Below are 17,369 nucleotides of genomic sequence, written 5' to 3' on the forward strand. Positions count from 1 at the left end.
TATCTATCTAAAGTATGTAATGACCACCCATCACCATAATATCTGAGCACCTTCCCATCTTTAATATATGTATCCTCACAGCACCCCTGGGAGGTAGGGCAGTGCTATTATCCCATTTTACAGGGAATCTATGGTAAACCAGGGAATTGAACTCAGGTGTCACTGGACCAGGCTAGCACCCTAACCATTGAACTGTGCTTCCTATCTACAATCCAGTGACTGATGTGACCCACTTACAGAGCACCCCATGCTGGTGGGGAGAGATAAGGATCTCCACAAATCAGTAAGTTCTTGGACCCTACCATGGCACTTCTATTCCTTGTGAACTGCTGCATTAGGAGTCCCTAGGGACTGAACTCCCTGCCAAAGAAGTGCACTACTCCATTGATTAGCAAAACTGTACAGGTTCCACGGCAAAGGGAATCTACACCTCTGCTCAGGCAGGGGCAGGATTTGCCCCTCCCCGTAATGTCTTAGAAAGGCTCTTCTCTAATGAGGTTGTAAAGGGGTAGGGTATTATAATCTGGTTGCTCATCACAAGCACATAAGAGGCTCCCATTCTGAATCAAGCCACTCTTACTACATATCCCAAGCACTCAAAACAAATGAAAGCCCTATTAAAGCACGAAGCACTTAGCCTTCTCTGGGCTGGTGTTAGCTTTTCAAGGCGTGCTCTTCCTTTGTAAAGCCATTGGTTAAGAATTGTATGTTTAGCCTTTTGTTTAAATTGACATTTCTAACTGGCTGAAATTACTGCTCATATTTAATCAGGGACAATTACTGCCTTTGAACCTGTTGCAATGCCGGTTCAAAGGTTACCGAAGAGCGCTGTCACCTGTTTATTAAAGCAGCGCTGTTGATGATTTCAGATACAATCCTGCCACAGGAACAGTCTGTGAAAACAACAAGCCTTATGCATTCACTTGGAGCTGTACTGCAACCTGAGTGGGACATAAACCTTGCACAAGATATCGTGTCCCTCTCTTAGGAAAAAAGGTAAGCTCTGTAACATTCTTTCTCCTGGTCGGAAAATGGTGCTTTTAAATTCCTTTATGGAAGAATTTTAAAGGGATATTAAAATAGTAACAGCCCCCCATTCTCCCATGCAAACGCAAAGCTCCCATAACAACCCGCAATATATGTTGTTAAAGGCAAGAGATGAGTGATTACTGGGGTGTTTAGATTTCTGAGGGTTTATGAGATGAGTAGTGCTGAGGTCAGAAGAAGCATACAAGCCAATCACAGTAATACTACATGCCGGAGGGAGAGCTATCAAATAAGCTTCCTCTTACTGGGTTCCTAGGTGCTATAATAGAAATAAATAATCATCCCTCATTAAAATTTTTTGAGAGAATATAATGCACTGTAGGGTGCCTTTTCAAACTGACAGGAAGCTGTGTTTCTGCACCATGATATTGCAGGAAGCTGTGTTTCTGTACCAAATACTTAGCTTTTGTAGAGCACTGTGTCAAACTCTTTGAGATCTTCCTATTCAAAGTATCATTCCCCCTCTGCTCACTGGGGATAAACTGAGGGACAAAAATGACACGTTTTGCCAAAAATCAACTAGCAAATGAGAGGCAGGGGTGGAAAGAACTTGGGTCTCCTGACTCCTAGCCCACTGCATCACACTGCCAGCTTTGAGCAACGGAATTATTGATTTCAATAGCAAAACAAAGTCCTTGTGCCTGGCTGTTTGTATACATATACTGCAGTGACAAGGGTCATATGCGAGACCCATTGTGATCTATTTTTTTAAATAGACACAAGAATGGATTTACACAACATGTGGTTTTTCCCACCACATTGGGAATGCAAACGATTGGCGGGGGAGGGGAATTATTTAAGCTTTTTATTTCCGAGAGATGAGACAGGGCTAAATCAACCTCTTCTCTCACACACCTCAGAACATCAGCACACTCACTAAAACTTAGGAAAGTCCTACTCCAGATCTGGAATCACCTCCAAACACTGGTGTGGCAACGGTACAGAGTGAACTGTGGACTAAGCGAGTATTTCTTTTTGGTTTATTTGCACACTTTGCTATTTGCTTTAGCTAAATAGGTAACTTTGCCACCTTTGGACAATTGCCCTGTTTCCTTGTGTAAAAGCTCATCCTAACCGCTCCTCCATCACATAAACACTTCCATTGAGGGAATGCAGTCAATTACACAGCTGTTCTCAGAACATATACAATCTGTGCCACTGATTTGAATTACTTACCCGTGGGTGTAAGTACAGATGGTATTTTTTCCATTTTAAGCCCATTAAGAAGGCAAGAGACTGAGATTTGTGTGCTTGTGCTTCTGGTCCACTTTGTTCCTTTGAAAAAAAAAATTGTTAACTGGAGTCAGTAAAACTTGTTCCTCCTTTTCGGAGAGCTGGATTTGGCACAAACCATGTTTGTTTTTTAAGCTGGAAGGTCATCATGTAAAAATTAACAACGTTCATGTCACTTTCTTACTCATTTGCTTTTAATAAACACTCCATTTTCTGAACATAAATGCACCTGAAGTGGCATCCAGGCAACTCCTAACGTAGGCCTGCTTTTCCCATTTGAGCATATATACCTGTGCACTAACTGAATTCGGGGGAGCAGCTAGTGCTAGGCAAAGCTGAACACGGCCAAGTTTCATACACAAAACAACAAACTACATTTCTGAGATATGCAACTATTCTTCTACTAGAAATAGGGAAACAGAAGTTAAATTACTTGCCCAGTCACACAGCAAGTCCATGAGAGAGCCAATTCCCTGTTATGTGCTTTAATCACAAAACCTCACCTTCCCCCTCCCAGGAACAGAAAAGATTAATAATGGCCCACATCTGCACTGGTTTATATCTAGGATAGCCCCATTGAAGTCAATGAGTTTGTAGGAGATACATTTGGGGACAGAATATGTACAAAGCTTGTGTATTAAGACAGTACTCATAATAGTGATTTCTTTAAAGTACCTTGAGCCAAATTCACAGCTGGTGAAAATCTACAGCACTGAGTCCAGGATCTGATCTCTGGGCTCAAAGAAAGAATGCTGAGTGAAGTATAGCCACCAACAGCTGTTCTGTTCCTTTACCTTTGGGAGGGGAAGGAGTGTAAGAGGGGTCTATAGACCTTTAAGAAAAGGGACACAACCCCAAGGATTTCTCACATGCAGAAAGTCACTTTGATGGGAAGAAACTCAGCTTCACTATTTAAAATTGTAGGGTCTGATTAGCTACTACCTTATACCTTACAAAGTTATTTATAGTTGTGGGGAACAGGTAGAAACTATCACCAGAGGAGCATATTAGCACCCTACACAGGTATAAACAACTATAAAAACCCTCTATGGCAATAAGAAAAAATAATAGCCCAGGACAAAGGATATTCCAGTAGAAATGATTTTATTTTTTAACCTCACAAACAGTAGAGCAACACTATCATATCAGCTTACAACAGTAAATATTCTTTAAATACAGAAAACTACTAATACTGAAAATACAACAGGGTTTTTGTTAGCAAAAAACAATCTCAAAGTCACAACTATAGCAAATGCTCAAGATTTGACCTTTAAAGGCTTTCTTATCTTTTATCTGGTCCTTCAGAAATGTACAAGCTCAATCTCTCCCCTATCATTACCTAGGAACCATTATGTTCCCTAGCCTAGGGTCACTCTTTTATAAGATCCTTTCCCAGCATGCTCTTCTGATTACTGGTTATTTAAACCTGGCAGAGACAACCAGTAGTTAATCCTGAGGTGTCTATTGTAGTGCTCTATAGGTGAGTGTAACAAGTAGCAGTGCTTTTCTTCTAGAGGTAAGTTTTCTTTTGTTTTCCTACTTTTATTTCTTGAGGGATTAGTACTTTTTTTTTTCATTAGCTGTATTTTCTTTGTATCTATATTAAAGGGTTTAATTGATAAGTAAAGTAAATATAACTTTACTTCCTTTACTATCAAAGGTTTAACTTTTACTTGTGGATGTGTAACTGTAAAGGTGTACTTGGCTCTAAAGAGCTACTACCTCCACTGATAAACTTAATGGTGCTAAAAAATCAATAGATACTGCATCCTGGCAAATGTACAGGATAGGTAAAAAGACCTTAGTAACTCATGAGTCTGAATAACTGATCATTACTACTGCTCTGCATTTCTTGTGTAACTATAAGCAAGATGTCTAACCACTCTAACATCCCTTAGTCTTTAAGGTGCTATAGGACTCCTTGTTGCTTTTTACAGATCCAGACTAATGCAGCTACCTCTCTGATACTTGACATTCTAAACTTGGTTTCCCCACTAATAACACTTCCTTGCTTTCTTCCTCCTTCCATTTAAGGATTGTAAATAAAAGGATAAGTCACTAGTACATAAAAGGCCCTTTCATCTATTAGAGTACTAAATATTAACTACCTTAAAAAGCTTGACTATCTAAAACTAGCTCCACAAGGTCTCACTAGTATATAGGTGTCAACCATGAAAGATAGTAAACTCCTTCTGACTGGAACCTTAAAGGAAGATAAACTATATTAGTGATTACAGCACAAGACTGATAATCAGAAGACCTAGGTTTTGTTCCTGACTTGTTTATATAATCTCAAGCAAAACATATCTGTCTAGCCCCTCAGGTTTCTAAGTCTGCATTATAACCATGTTAGTAAAGCACTTTGCATTGGCATAACACTGAGCCAAAAAGCTTTAGGACATCAGATTAAAAGGACCCTTCACCTGTATTTGGTGAGCAACATTGCTTGGCATTGTTCCAATTAGCCAAGGCCCAGAAATTACTGCTATCTAAAAGGAACAGCATTGTTCACCAACTTCAGAACAGGGAATGCTTTCCTGAGGCTTTCTCCTTTGCCGTAGAGGAGACCAATGAATGAGCTTCAAAGAACACACGAGTTGTAGTGAAGAGCTGGCTACAAGGAGGGAGTGTTGTACCAAACTCTCCATTTTGAGAGTAAAATGCCATGTCTGAGAATAACTCCTGGATTTCTGAATGCCTTAAAGGTTTCTTTCCCTGTTTTGTAACTGAGCTTACTAAACTGCTAGACAGGATCCTGAGGAAAGCAATTCATGTTAAACATGAGGATTCATTCCCCTGCATCTTCCCCCGCTACTCTTATGCTAGTGCAACTCCAAAAAAGTCAGCTGTATTCTTCCTGATTTTCATCTGTGTGAGGAGAATTGGGCCCCTCTTATCCTTGGGAAATATTTAATACTTATGTTGTATTTCATGTGTCCAAAATATCTAATCTTCATATCCTCTCTAGGAGGATGACTGTATTTACCCTATTTCACAGTTGGGGGAAAACTGAGTCAATAGGCAAAATAACCTGCCTGTGATAGCAGATGCAGCTAGCAATTGTTCAATCACAGCCTTGTATTCCTCCAAACCAAGCCACTCTGCTTCCTGCTTGTAGATTTCCTCTCTTCTATGTGACTGGCTGGATATTGAAAACCTAATAGACCCTGTGATTCAGCAGCTGAAGGAAAGATTCTAATTTCCTGCTGCAGGAGCAGGACTGAGCCCTAAAAGGGATTAAGGAAATCAAAGGTAATTTGCAAATGAATTTACTCTGGAATGAGCCCTACTGCACCATTTGTGGGAGCAAATAACTGATGGGCACTCATGTAGGTGCTAATAGGACTACAATCCTTCTGTTCACCCTTATCTCAGAAGAACCACAGAAGTGTCAAATGGCCACGGTGAGTAAAACTGTATGGTGATAGAATCCTAGAACTGGAAGGGACCTTGAGAGGTCATCTAGTCCAGTTCCCTGCACTCATGGCAGGACTAATTATCTAGACCATTCCTGACAGGTGTTTATCTAACCTGATCTTAAGTCTCCAATGATGGCGATTCCACAACCTCCTAGGCAATTTATTCCAGTGCTTAACCACCCTGACAGTTAAGATTTTCCTAATGTCCAACCTACACCTCCCTTGCTGCAATCCCCCGCCCCCCACTGCTTCTTGTCCTATCTTCAGAGGTTAAGAACAATTTTTCTTCCTTCTCCTTGTAACAACCTTTTATGTGCCTGAAAACTGTTATCATGTTCCCTCTGTCTTCTCTTTTCCAGACTAAACAAACCCATTTTTTTCAATCTTCCCTCATAGGTCATGTTTTCTAGACCTTTAATCATTTTTGTTGCTCTTTGTTGGACTCTCTCCAATTTGTCCACATCTTTCCAGAACTGGACACAATACCCAGTTGGGGCCTGAGTAGAGCGGAAGAATTACTACTTGTGTCTTGCTTACAACACTCCTGCTAATACAGCCCAGAATAATGTCTGGTGTGTGTGTGTGGTGGTTTTTTTTTTTTTTTTTTGTTTTTTTTTTTTTTTATTTTTGCAACAGTGTTGCACTGTTGACTCCTATTTAGCTTGTGGTCCACTATGACCCCCCAAATCCCTTTCTGCAGTACTCCTTCCTAGGCAGTCATTTCCTATTTTGTAGTTTGCAACTGATTGTTCCTTTTTAAGTGGAGTACTTTGCATTTGTCCTTATTTAATTTCATCCTATTTACATCAGACCATTTCTCCAGTTTGGCCAGATCATTTTGAATTTTAATCCTATCCTTCAAAGCACTTGCAACCCCTCCCAGCTTGTTATATCCCACAAACTGTGTACTCTCTGCTATTAAACTCATTGATGAAGGTATTGAACAGAAACAGACCCAGAACTGATCCCTGCGGGACCCCATTCATTGTGCTCTTCCAGCATAACTCTAAACCACTGATAACTACTCTCTGGGAACAGTTTTCCAACCAGTTTTGTACCCACCTTATAGTAGCTCCATCTAGGTTGCATTTCCCTAGTTTGTTTATGAGAAGGTCATGCGGGACAGTATCAAAAGCTTTACTAAAATCAAGATATACCACATCTACCACTTCCCCCATATCCACAAGGCTTGTTACCCTGTCAAAGCAAGCTATCAGGTTGGTTTGATACTTTTTTTTTTTTTGACAAATCCATGCTGACTGTTACTTGCCACCTTATTATCTAGATGTTTGCAAATTGATTGCAGCAACATCTCACTTTGCAAATGATCAGCAACATCTCACTGATTATGTGCCTATGACTTCAGTCCTAGTCTCTCTCTTCCAAGTGAAGAGAACATAAGAGGTTGTCCGCTATACTGTATTGCATCACCATTCCCTGATGTGGTGTTGATTCCTGTGGTGTAGGCACATCTGTAGACCACTCCTCTGATCTTGTAGGCCATAGGTTTCACAGATTAACCCTTACCTCTACATGGCTAAAGATGATTCTGACCACCTGCATTACCCTCTGCATTAGATTTCCCACCCCTTAGTGTTTTTCTCCTAATAGGATAAATCAACACTAAGTCAAACTTTCAAATCCACAGCTCATGAGTGGAAGCATACAGCTTTATTCCCTCTAACTTTCAGCCTTTGTGGAAATCCTTTAAAAAGGAGTAAGGTATAATAAAAACAGTAACCTACAGCCTTGAGTACAGCAGTGCAACTGATACCTTTTATCAGAACAGTTTTATCACAGTGGTAAGCCTTTGTACTCTGATTCTGGTGCATGTTATCCCTGACCATTGATCAGGCTCGACAGTCATGAGCGTACTTTAGTGGTCTATCACTATTACACAAGACAACTACCTGTAGACCAAATTGAGGGCTACTGGCAATGCCAATTAAAGTGGAATTTGAGCAGCTGAGGCCAATGAGTTGCAGGTGCTCAAGAATGTCTCAGGCTGTGACCCTGCAGTCATGACCTTCTGTTGATACACATGATGTATCGACTCACCTGGCCTTTTCTCTCTTGTGGGAGAACTGCCTCTGCTTGACTGTAGGCTCACTGCCAAGTAGAGGACTTGATTTCAATGCTATGTATTCCTGGTTGTCTTGGTGTTTATGGCCCAGACTTGACCCTTGATACTCCATGGTCCAGATTCTGGCTGGAGCTGGGCAGCTCCTCTCACTTAATCATCTGCAGATATGAAGCATAATCTGTAAGGAGAACAGCCACCTTATGGTGAGGGAATCAGGGCAGCCACATAACCCTGTTGTGCCACTGGGACAGATGCCTTGTTTAGGCACTGGGGATGACATCTGAGTCTCTGAACATTAGCAGTGTTGTCAAGAGTGACCGACAGATGGACAAGGGAACTCTAAAGAGGCCACATACCCCTAAATTGTGCTTCCTGGGGAGACTAGTCAGTTGGCTTGAAGAGTCTTCCCCTTCTCCCCCCCAACCATCCTGTGAATCAATCATCCCAGTGACTCATTCATTAGGTGTGCTTCAAGGGATTTACAGCTTTCTGCTTCTGTATAACACCACCTAATCATGTTTCTTCAAAAATCAAGATTATCTGGGGGGAGGTTGGGCAGGGCATCATTTCACTCCTTCTCTAACTATGCTGGACAAAGACCAGAGATGAACCTGGCTCTGCCTTGGACTGTTAGTGAAGGTGAGTAATCAGTTGCTCAGTGAATCCATTCTTTTTGTTTCCTGTTTGCATAGTAAATGACAGTTGACTCGGTTAGAGTGCACTGACTAACCTAGGTGTTAGCTCTCCAAGTGACTTAGACTCTAAATAATGGAACTGCATGTGCTTGGCAATCTCAAGGCAGTGCTGAGATTGAGATCTTTGGTGATAAACCTGCTAAAGGTCAGTTTTCAAATGAACTTTAGCACACTTTTCAGCATGGTGACTAGCTGATGACAATAGTAAGTGGGTGACTGTTGGGAGGAGGATCATGAAGGCAGTGAGCAGATGGTCTTGCTAGCTTCCCAGCCAGATGAAAATCTCTTGAATAGCCACATTGGTCAGTACATGCTAAAGCGCAGAACTCCACAACCGGGCCTGAAGAGTTGGCTTGCCCCTTCCCTATCAAGGGGCTGCTAGGGATTGATTTAATCCCTTGTACTAGCTAGATAAGCCCTTGCTTCTATGCTCTCGAGTCCCCTGGAGCAAGTTGGGGAGCAGGAAGGTGCTAATCAGGCTCCAGTTGCCCCTGGAATGCCCCTGTGTCTGAAAACTAGGCTCAGAATGTGGATTGCATATCTAAAATGACTGGGCTGCAACAATTAGCTACTATTAATAGCTATGTTAAAGTATTAACTTGTAACATTTCCTGATACTTCCTTAAAATACTGCCAAACTTAGTCTTAGAATAGGAACTGAAAACAAACTATTTGGGCTGAAGTCTTCCATACCAGATGTCTGCCTGAAGCTGATAGTTTTTGGAAACTATCAGCTAAAACAGTTCTACTTTCCTCAAGGACAAGTCTAGAGGAAAGGTGGTCCATACAAAACTCAACTCTTCTTCTGTGGGGGAAATTAGAACTTTCCACATGCTCTGGAGCAGGGACTTGTCATTTAGCAGGAGGGTGGCCTTAACAGTGGGGACAGGAAGAGGCCTAGCCCCATAAAATGATCAAATTTGACCAAGTTGTGAACCTTTGGAGAAATTGCAGTTTACACATGCTCAGATGCCACAGTTCAGGCTCTGAACAGTCTGTACAGAGCATGCTCCAGCTTGGGGTTGTGCAGGATTTTCCTGGCTATTGCACTTGCAGGCTGCTTCAGGTCATGTTGGCTCTAGGCACTGGAATTGAGATTGTCTACATTATGGAGGTTATACCAATATATCAGCATCTATAGTGTAGACACAACCTACACCAACAAAAGGGGTTTTTCTGCCAATGTACACACCACCTCCCCAAGTGACCACAGCTGTGTCCGCATAGCTGCATCTATGCTGGGGAGGGTACATTGTAATCTCAATGTTAGGGATGTAGCTGTTTTCCACACAATCCTCAGCTAGGTGTAGACAAACCTCAGAGCAGGGGGCCTGTCTCTGCTTTCATTCATTGCCTCTTCCTCCCCATCCCTGAGGAGGCTTCAGGCAGCAAGGAGGAAGAAGCTGCCTAAATTGAAAGCCAAGGGATAAGAACTGAACCCAGAAGCAAAAGCATGGGATTAAATTGGGGAAAGGAGCCTGTGGGAAGGGGAAGATTTTGACTAGAGGCTGGGAAAGGATCCTGGGATTGCAAAGAACTGGGCTGAGGTGGGGCAGAGAGATCTGACCAGAACTAGGCTGGAGGGGGAAGAATGGGAACTGGCACTGTCTGGGAAAAGCCTGGGACAAGGTGCCAAAGAGAAGCAGGACTGGGATGTGAGTATGGGAATACTTGGGTGAGGGTGCAAGAGATGGAACTGTGAGAGGGAACTTGGACTAGTGGGGCTAAGGGACAGTGGTGAGAAGCTTGACTAGAAAGTGGGGGCTCCCTGGATGAGAATAAGGCTGGGGCAAGGAGCTATGGGTGGAAAAGACAGGACTGGGACAGGGCAGAAGGGGTCAAGTTTAGGGGAATGGACAGCATCTGTTCCCACTAGACACTCTCCACAGCCTGGAATGAAACTAGCGTGTGTGGTTTTCTATTTGTGTGTTCACCATTCCTCTGATTTCAGCAAATGTCTGTAAAACCCACTGGCAAAGTGTCATCCCCATCTAGTGCAGTCTAGAAGATGACTGCCTACCAGTGCTACTATGCAGTATTCGGTTAGCTCCGCAGAGGTCTGTGCAGTGACACTAAAGGTTCTAACCCTGCTGATGGCCCATATGGGTGTCAATGTGATGTCACAATGGAGTTTGACTTAGTGGTCGTCTTTTTTTTAAGAACATGACTAAAGTTGCAAACTCCAATATCTGAAGGCTAAAATGCCAGAATTAAGGTTGTCCATAATGTACAGTGATGCAACTAAAGACTGTAGCATAAGCACAAAGGGACTGAATTAAGGTGTTGCTGGCAATCTTAATGCTGGAATTTACTCAATGCTTACAATCTAGGTGAGCAATAGGGTAACATTGACGGCCTCAGGACTTGTCCCTGAATAAATACTGATGTGGGAGTCCACTGGTCTGTTACCTCAATCACTTGCCACTTCACCTTGGTGCTCTTTGCAATCCTGCAGTCTCCTGCCTCTAGTCCAGTTGCCTTAGTGGTTAAATCCTGCTCTGTTAAAATTCATGTAAATCCACTGGCTTCAATAGGGTTACATAGGCATAATCAAGAGCAGAAGTTGTGTTACAACAAGCATAAAACCCAAAGTGCCCTAGCTGAAGTGAAGGTGTCTGAGACTGAACTGCCAAAAGGATTCAAAAGCTGTAAACTCCTCCCTTTCCCTAAATAGGGAACCAAATCCGTTCCTCTGGGCCAAATTTTTGCTCTGATTTACAAATCCTGCAGGGGACACCACTCCTGGATGAGCACAGAATTTACTACTGTAAGGTGAAACTTTCAAAGGTGACCAGAGGTGCAGAGTAATCTGCTTACAAGGCATTGAACCTGGCTCCTCAAAGTGCTGAGCACTGACCACTAACTGAAACCAGTAGCAGCACAGGTTTTTTGGCATAAGGTATCTAAAATGGCATGTGGCATTTCTGCTGCACATCTCGAGTGGCTAGTAATTCAACCTGGTGTGAATGAAGAGAAGCTGGCTTCATGATATCTCAGAACTGTATCTTAAATACATGGTTCAAAGGACCAGTCAATATGAATTATTTGTCCTAGGTCAGACTTGGTACTGGGAGTGTTCTGTTTCAAATATGCCAAGAGGATCCCCTACTTCCTGTCTGGAAAACCAGTGCAATGGAGATAAAATAAATGTATAGTTTGGACTATGAAATGTAAAGTGGCTAGGGATAGCAAATGTAAGCTGTCAGACTTCAGGTTGTTTGACGCAAAATAAAGCATGGATTCCTGTTATCTGCCATGTGCTTGTTTCAGAATAACTTTAACAATCAACAGAACTGACTTAACCATTTAGTTAAGGAAAGACTGGGGCTGTAGGCTCCTTCTAATTAGCCTTTGTGTTCACTGCTGAATAAGTCTGTACATGCAGGAGAATTAACACATCAATTAGATGTGAAAAAGGACACCATGTTGTCCAGGCTGTAGAAATAAGAATGAGCCAAATGTTATGCCTCGTGTGATCCAACTAACCTCCTTGGTTTAATGCCCAGGATGAGTTTCAACTACAGTAAAACCTCAGTTACGAACAACCTCCATTCCTGAAGTGTTTGTAACTCTGAACAAAACACTATGGTGGTTCTTTCAAAAGGTTACAACTGAACATTGACTTAATATAGCTTTGAAACTACTATGCAGAAGGAAAGTTCTGCTTTCCCTTTGTTTATTTTTAATGGTTTAACTGAGTAGTGACTTTGCTTTTTTGTCTCTGCTGCTGCCAAATGAAGGGGGTGGTTGACTGGCCAGTTTGTAACTCTAGTTTTTGTAACTCTGAAGTTCTACTGTACAATTTTAAGATGACAGTTGCTTGTTTTCAAAGTCTTAACTCTGCAAAAAGGAGTAACTCCTAAGCAGAGCTAGTCTGAAAACAAACTTCCATCTTGTGGGTAAACTGTCTCAAATAGGACAAAGTCAAAACACCACCTTACAAAACCAAATCCAACACATTATCCCGATGCTATCAAATTACTCCAATAAGGCTGCTGTGCTCCTGTCAAGTTTTTTACTGAAATATCAAATTGGACAAAACTGCATTTTCTGACAACTGGTCTGTCAATTTTTTTGACCAGGTCTGTCAGACAAAATATTTGTATTTCATAGTGACTAGCAGCCCGAATCCTGGACCAGGGCTATAGAAATACAGAACAAAAAGGTGATCCCTGCCCCCAAAAGCTTACAATTGGAGTATAAAATGGCATATGTGGATACAGGCAGACTGCCTTGGGAGTACAAGGAAACAATGGGACAATATTACTCTGCATGATCAGCTGTGGTCTGAGCATCCCTGTAGCCTAACTGTTAAGTATGAATATAACATTGGCTTTAATTTCAAAGCCCTTGTTCTGTCCTAATTGTCACTCCATTAATCTCCAATAGTCCATGTAGAATCTGACCCCCCCACACACAAAGTGGGAGAAGGGTGCTATTTTGTGGCCTTGTCCTCCCCATTTTCTTTCAGAAGCCTGCCCTTCCTCCTCCACTAGAGACATTTGAAAGCAGGTGGGCAAAAAAGCACAAAAAAGTGGACTTGGTGCAAACTTGCACATTGTGTGTACATTGCTTGTACTCTTTGCAAAGAATGCAACATTATTTTAAATAAGTTGTTTTGGGGGGGTTGAAGCATGCTTCAGCAAATCCAAAAACTGATAATTGTACAACTGTGGCACATATAGCCTGCTCATCCTTTACTAGTCCCACACGCAACTTGGCTAAAAGATACTAGTTCAGTTTCTAACTAACATAGAGTGAAGAAAATACATTTGGGGAAAGGGAACAAGTCTGCCCACAATCAGAAAAAATTAGCCACATAAGATAAGAATTAATATCTACTTGTCAGCAAAAAGCATGGCATCACCACTATTTAAAGCTACCAGGAAAGCAGCATTCTGCTCTGGCACTATACAAAGACAAACATGGAAACTCAGAACCAGATCTAACATCCCAGTGATCAGTTGTGCTAAAATCCATGGTGATAGGCAGCAAAGTCAGATGTGGATCTGGACTCTGAACTCTGGGTATTCAGGTTTACTTGCTGTGAAACTAGATCTGGATTCTGACTTCAAACACCTCCTAAACTTGATGGGAACTGTGATAAGGGGTCTGGTTCAAGCTCATGTCCAAAATACTGGAGTAAAATGGCTAGTTCCAGGCAGATGTTGTCTAAACAACCTGACCAACTTGAAGTTAAAGGCAGAATCAAGAACTGGATCTAAATTCCTTATTCCCATTCCAGAGCCTTGCCCCAGGTCCATCCTTCTCAAGAGCTGTGGCTGCACATTCTAAATCACCTACAGAAAGCTATTGAGACATAGGGTATGTCTCTACTACTGTAGAATCAATGCTCCAGGGGTTGATTTAGCAGGTCTACTGAAGACCTGCTAAATTAACAGCCGAGTGCTTTCAGTCTACATGGTACTCCACTGGAACAAGAGGCTCATGGTGTAGACACAACAGTAAGTCAACCTAAGCTACGTCGACTCCAGCTACATTATTCACGTAGCTGGCATTGTGTAACTTAGGTTGACTTACCACCATAGTGTAGACCTAGTCATAATCTACATCAGATGCATTTTGTAACAGACTCCAAGATGAGTACCTAGCCTACAAATCTCCAAAGGGCTGAAAAACTATCCTTATCTCTGCATCCTATACTTCAAAATAGAAGAGAGCTGCTCCTATTTTACCTCTTCAATATACTATTTAGGGCAGTTTCACCTTCAGAAATGGTACCTGGGGGACAGAACTGAAACAAATCCTAATATGGCAGAGTTCTTGTGGTGGTTCCCCAAAGCTTCCTGCTTCACTGATACGTTTTCACAGAATTTCTATGCTCTACAATGTGGGCATCATTCACTACTTGTGTATGAAACAGGTGGCCAGATCCTGGTTACATGGGAGATCAAGATGTAGCTCAGGCATAATTTGCTCTTTGGCATTCCAGAAGTGTACTACTTTACTAAACAAATATACCACTGTAATAATTCTTGTGGTCTTCAGGACAAGATTCTATCAACACAAACTACCAGTCTTGGCATTTTTTCTGTAGAGGGAATAGATACTAGCTGGACAGCTATTAAATTATATTTCCTTTTTTAATGCAAAGATGAAATCAGCAAGGCAGAGCAGTGACAATTTTAAGCTAAAGTAGGATGATGTGGGTGGGGGGGTAGAAAGGGCTAAAACTTCTCAATCCATATAGCTGCTCTGCTCAAGACTTCTCTGAGAACCTGCCCTTCCAATTCAAAAGACATTATTTTTTATTTTTTTCCCCCTCAGTGACAGGGGAAAAGAGACTTCATCTATTCTCTGCCTCAACCTTCCCCCACTCCTAGCCACTTCTTTCCTAGCAGCTGCCTTTTCTTCTAGTTACTTAACATGCAAGCATTCTCTAGCAACCAGCATCAAAGAAAAACCTACCCTTGACTTCTTCTTCCACTCTTGTAAAAGGACTAAGGATAGATGGGAGTCACCACTGAACTCCTTTGACAAGCAGCTTCCAGCTCTTGCCTTTCTTCCCCTCTCATTGTTCAGTCTGGAGCTTCTACTAACTGGCTTCTACTAACTCACTGCATTACTGAACCTGTCTGGGGCAAGATCTAGCTAAACTTCATGGCCTCTAGCCCCTCCAATTCTTTCCACTTCTTTCAATAGTGGTAATCACCCAGTCCTAATGAAACCACTTCTTCATCTCAACCTCCTAGCTTCCCCCATTTAACATTCTTTATCTTAGTTCCTGAGGTGAGGAGTCTATTGGTGTTCACAGTGGATGGAGTAGGCTTACTGGATGGGTGACTTGAGAACTTGTGGACCTACAGCATTGCATGGTGTCAATTACATACTGAAAGAGGATGTCTTCAAAGGCAACCCACTTAACTGATTCATGCTACTTGGCACCAATTGCACCTGTCTAAACATCTTGCATCTTATTTTGTTCTTAAAATAGCTATTCACATTAATCATGGAAGCCATAACACTCTGCTAAACCTTTTGTTTCTCTGTTCAGGTCCAACACACTGGTGGTGCTGATCCAGCACCATGATTTGGATACTTCATTTCTTGTTTTCACCACTCCCAACACCAGCATTGATTGGCCTTATTACTCTTGGAGCTACAATTTTCTTATGGGTGATAACCAGACCAAAGACCATTTCACCTCCTATTGACTTGAACAACCAGTCAATAGGAATTCAGGTAATGCTCATTTTGCTTAATAAGTAAAATGCTTAATTCTTTTTGACTTTCAAGGGGATCTAGGCACAACTAAAAACTTTGCCTTAGGTAAAAGTTAATTTAAAAAAAAACTGCCTTGTATTTTTTTGTGTGGTGGGTTTTTTATGGGAGCTATAATAAAAGTGACTTAAACTAGGGGAATTTCTTTCAGTCCTCCAATCTGAGATCTGGCCTAAAATTATGGGGAGTAGGAGCATGAAATACCTTGGGTAAATCTCAAAACTCTTAATTCACTGTTACTTTAATATTATGCCCATAATAAGGGGTGGGCCATTATTAGCTGTGACAAAACAAGCAACATCTAGATCACTTGAGTGGTACTAGTGGCAACTACTCAATGTATTGATGAGTTCATTGAAATACCTATCTGATAACCTGTCAGCTCTGAGGCTAAAATAAGTGCAATATTTCAGAATCTACCAGTTGTGTAAACACCCTGGCTGTCTGATTATAAAGGAGGATGAAGTAAATTTACCTAAACTTAAGGTGGCTTTCTAGTCTTGGAGAGTACAGTGGATGGATTCATCCCCACTGAGCAAGCAGACAGAACTCTAGGAGGAAGTTAAATCCTCCTAATTGATTGTAGGCTTGTGTGGTAAAGCTCCCCCTCAAAGGGTTTTGGGGGGAGGGTTGGAGGAGGAAGTAGCTGCCTGTCACATACCTGACCTTCAGTTCACTGCTCTGTAACAACACTTACAAACATGTGCTCTGACCCTAGGGAGGTGCCCGAAGAAGTACTTTCTTGCCAGAGAACAAGCTGCTTGCTTATTACTATGAGGATGCCAAAACTATGTATGAGGCCTTCCAAAGAGGACTCCATGTGTCTGGTAAGTAGGATATTGTTCTTGAAGTTGCTTTTAAGTACTTCATGTGGGTCATAAGAAGTAAATGTTTGTTCCAGCTACATAGACTTAAAGCCAGAAGAGATGTTACTGTCTAGTCTAGGTCCAACTAAACTGTCGCTTTTGGACATTCTCTAGGAGACGGTTCCGAATGTGTGCATTGATCAAATTAAATCGAAGGGGCTAAGCCACATACCTCAATGAGAGCAAGACCATGGTTTAAATACAGCAAACCAGACCTAAAAAGCCTGGGATAGTAACTCCTTAAATAAAGGAATAATCAGCCTTTCAGATTCACAAGTATCCAAATAAACAGTACTGCCATCTTTCATACCCCTTCAAAGTGCTCTCAGGATGCCAACACCTCTCAGTAAACTTGTTAGATCAGACAGTCTCAGATCTTTTAATAGCCTGCCAATGTAAGAATGCCTTCAATAGACTGGACAAAACTTTTTGTCCAGTCTAATTCCACAGTCCAAAGCAATGAAGCTTCCATCACTACTGTTGGAAACATTTGGCTATGGCATAAGAGATGAATCAAGGTTTTTCTGATTCAGCACAAAATTTGGTGTCTGTGCCTTCAGGACACTTGACCACTACTGGGGAGGGGGGAAGATGTGAATTTTTTTTAGTGTTAATGCAGCCTATGGCTCATGTATAAAGCCTTGGGAGAATACTATGCTAGGAAAGAATTCTTTTCATTGCTGAACAAACTAGTCCACTACAAAAGCAGTGTAAACTCTTCATATGCAACTGAATTCTGAAGAAAAGCACTTCCAGTCACTTACTGGTTTTTTTTTTTTTTTAA

General features: G+C 41.7%; 1 protein-coding gene across 1 annotated transcript in view; it reads left to right on the forward strand.

Annotated features, from left to right (window-relative positions):
- The first annotated feature begins 832 nt into the window (after positions 1 to 832).
- Positions 833 to 17,369, forward strand: part of ACSL5 (acyl-CoA synthetase long chain family member 5) — a 37,884-nt gene continuing 21,347 nt past the window's right edge. The window contains exons 1-3 of the mRNA XM_024193522.1: positions 833 to 996; positions 15,493 to 15,680; positions 16,438 to 16,546. Of these exons, the coding sequence (XP_024049290.1) occupies positions 15,525 to 15,680; positions 16,438 to 16,546 (265 nt within the window). The 5' untranslated portion in view covers positions 833 to 996; positions 15,493 to 15,524. The remainder of the gene's footprint in view (positions 997 to 15,492; positions 15,681 to 16,437; positions 16,547 to 17,369) is intronic.

The sequence above is a fragment of the Terrapene carolina genome, unplaced genomic scaffold, assembly GCF_002925995.2.
Source record: "Terrapene carolina triunguis isolate 2854851 unplaced genomic scaffold, T_m_triunguis-2.0 Scaffold95, whole genome shotgun sequence".
Taxonomy (NCBI): domain Eukaryota; kingdom Metazoa; phylum Chordata; order Testudines; family Emydidae; genus Terrapene; species Terrapene triunguis.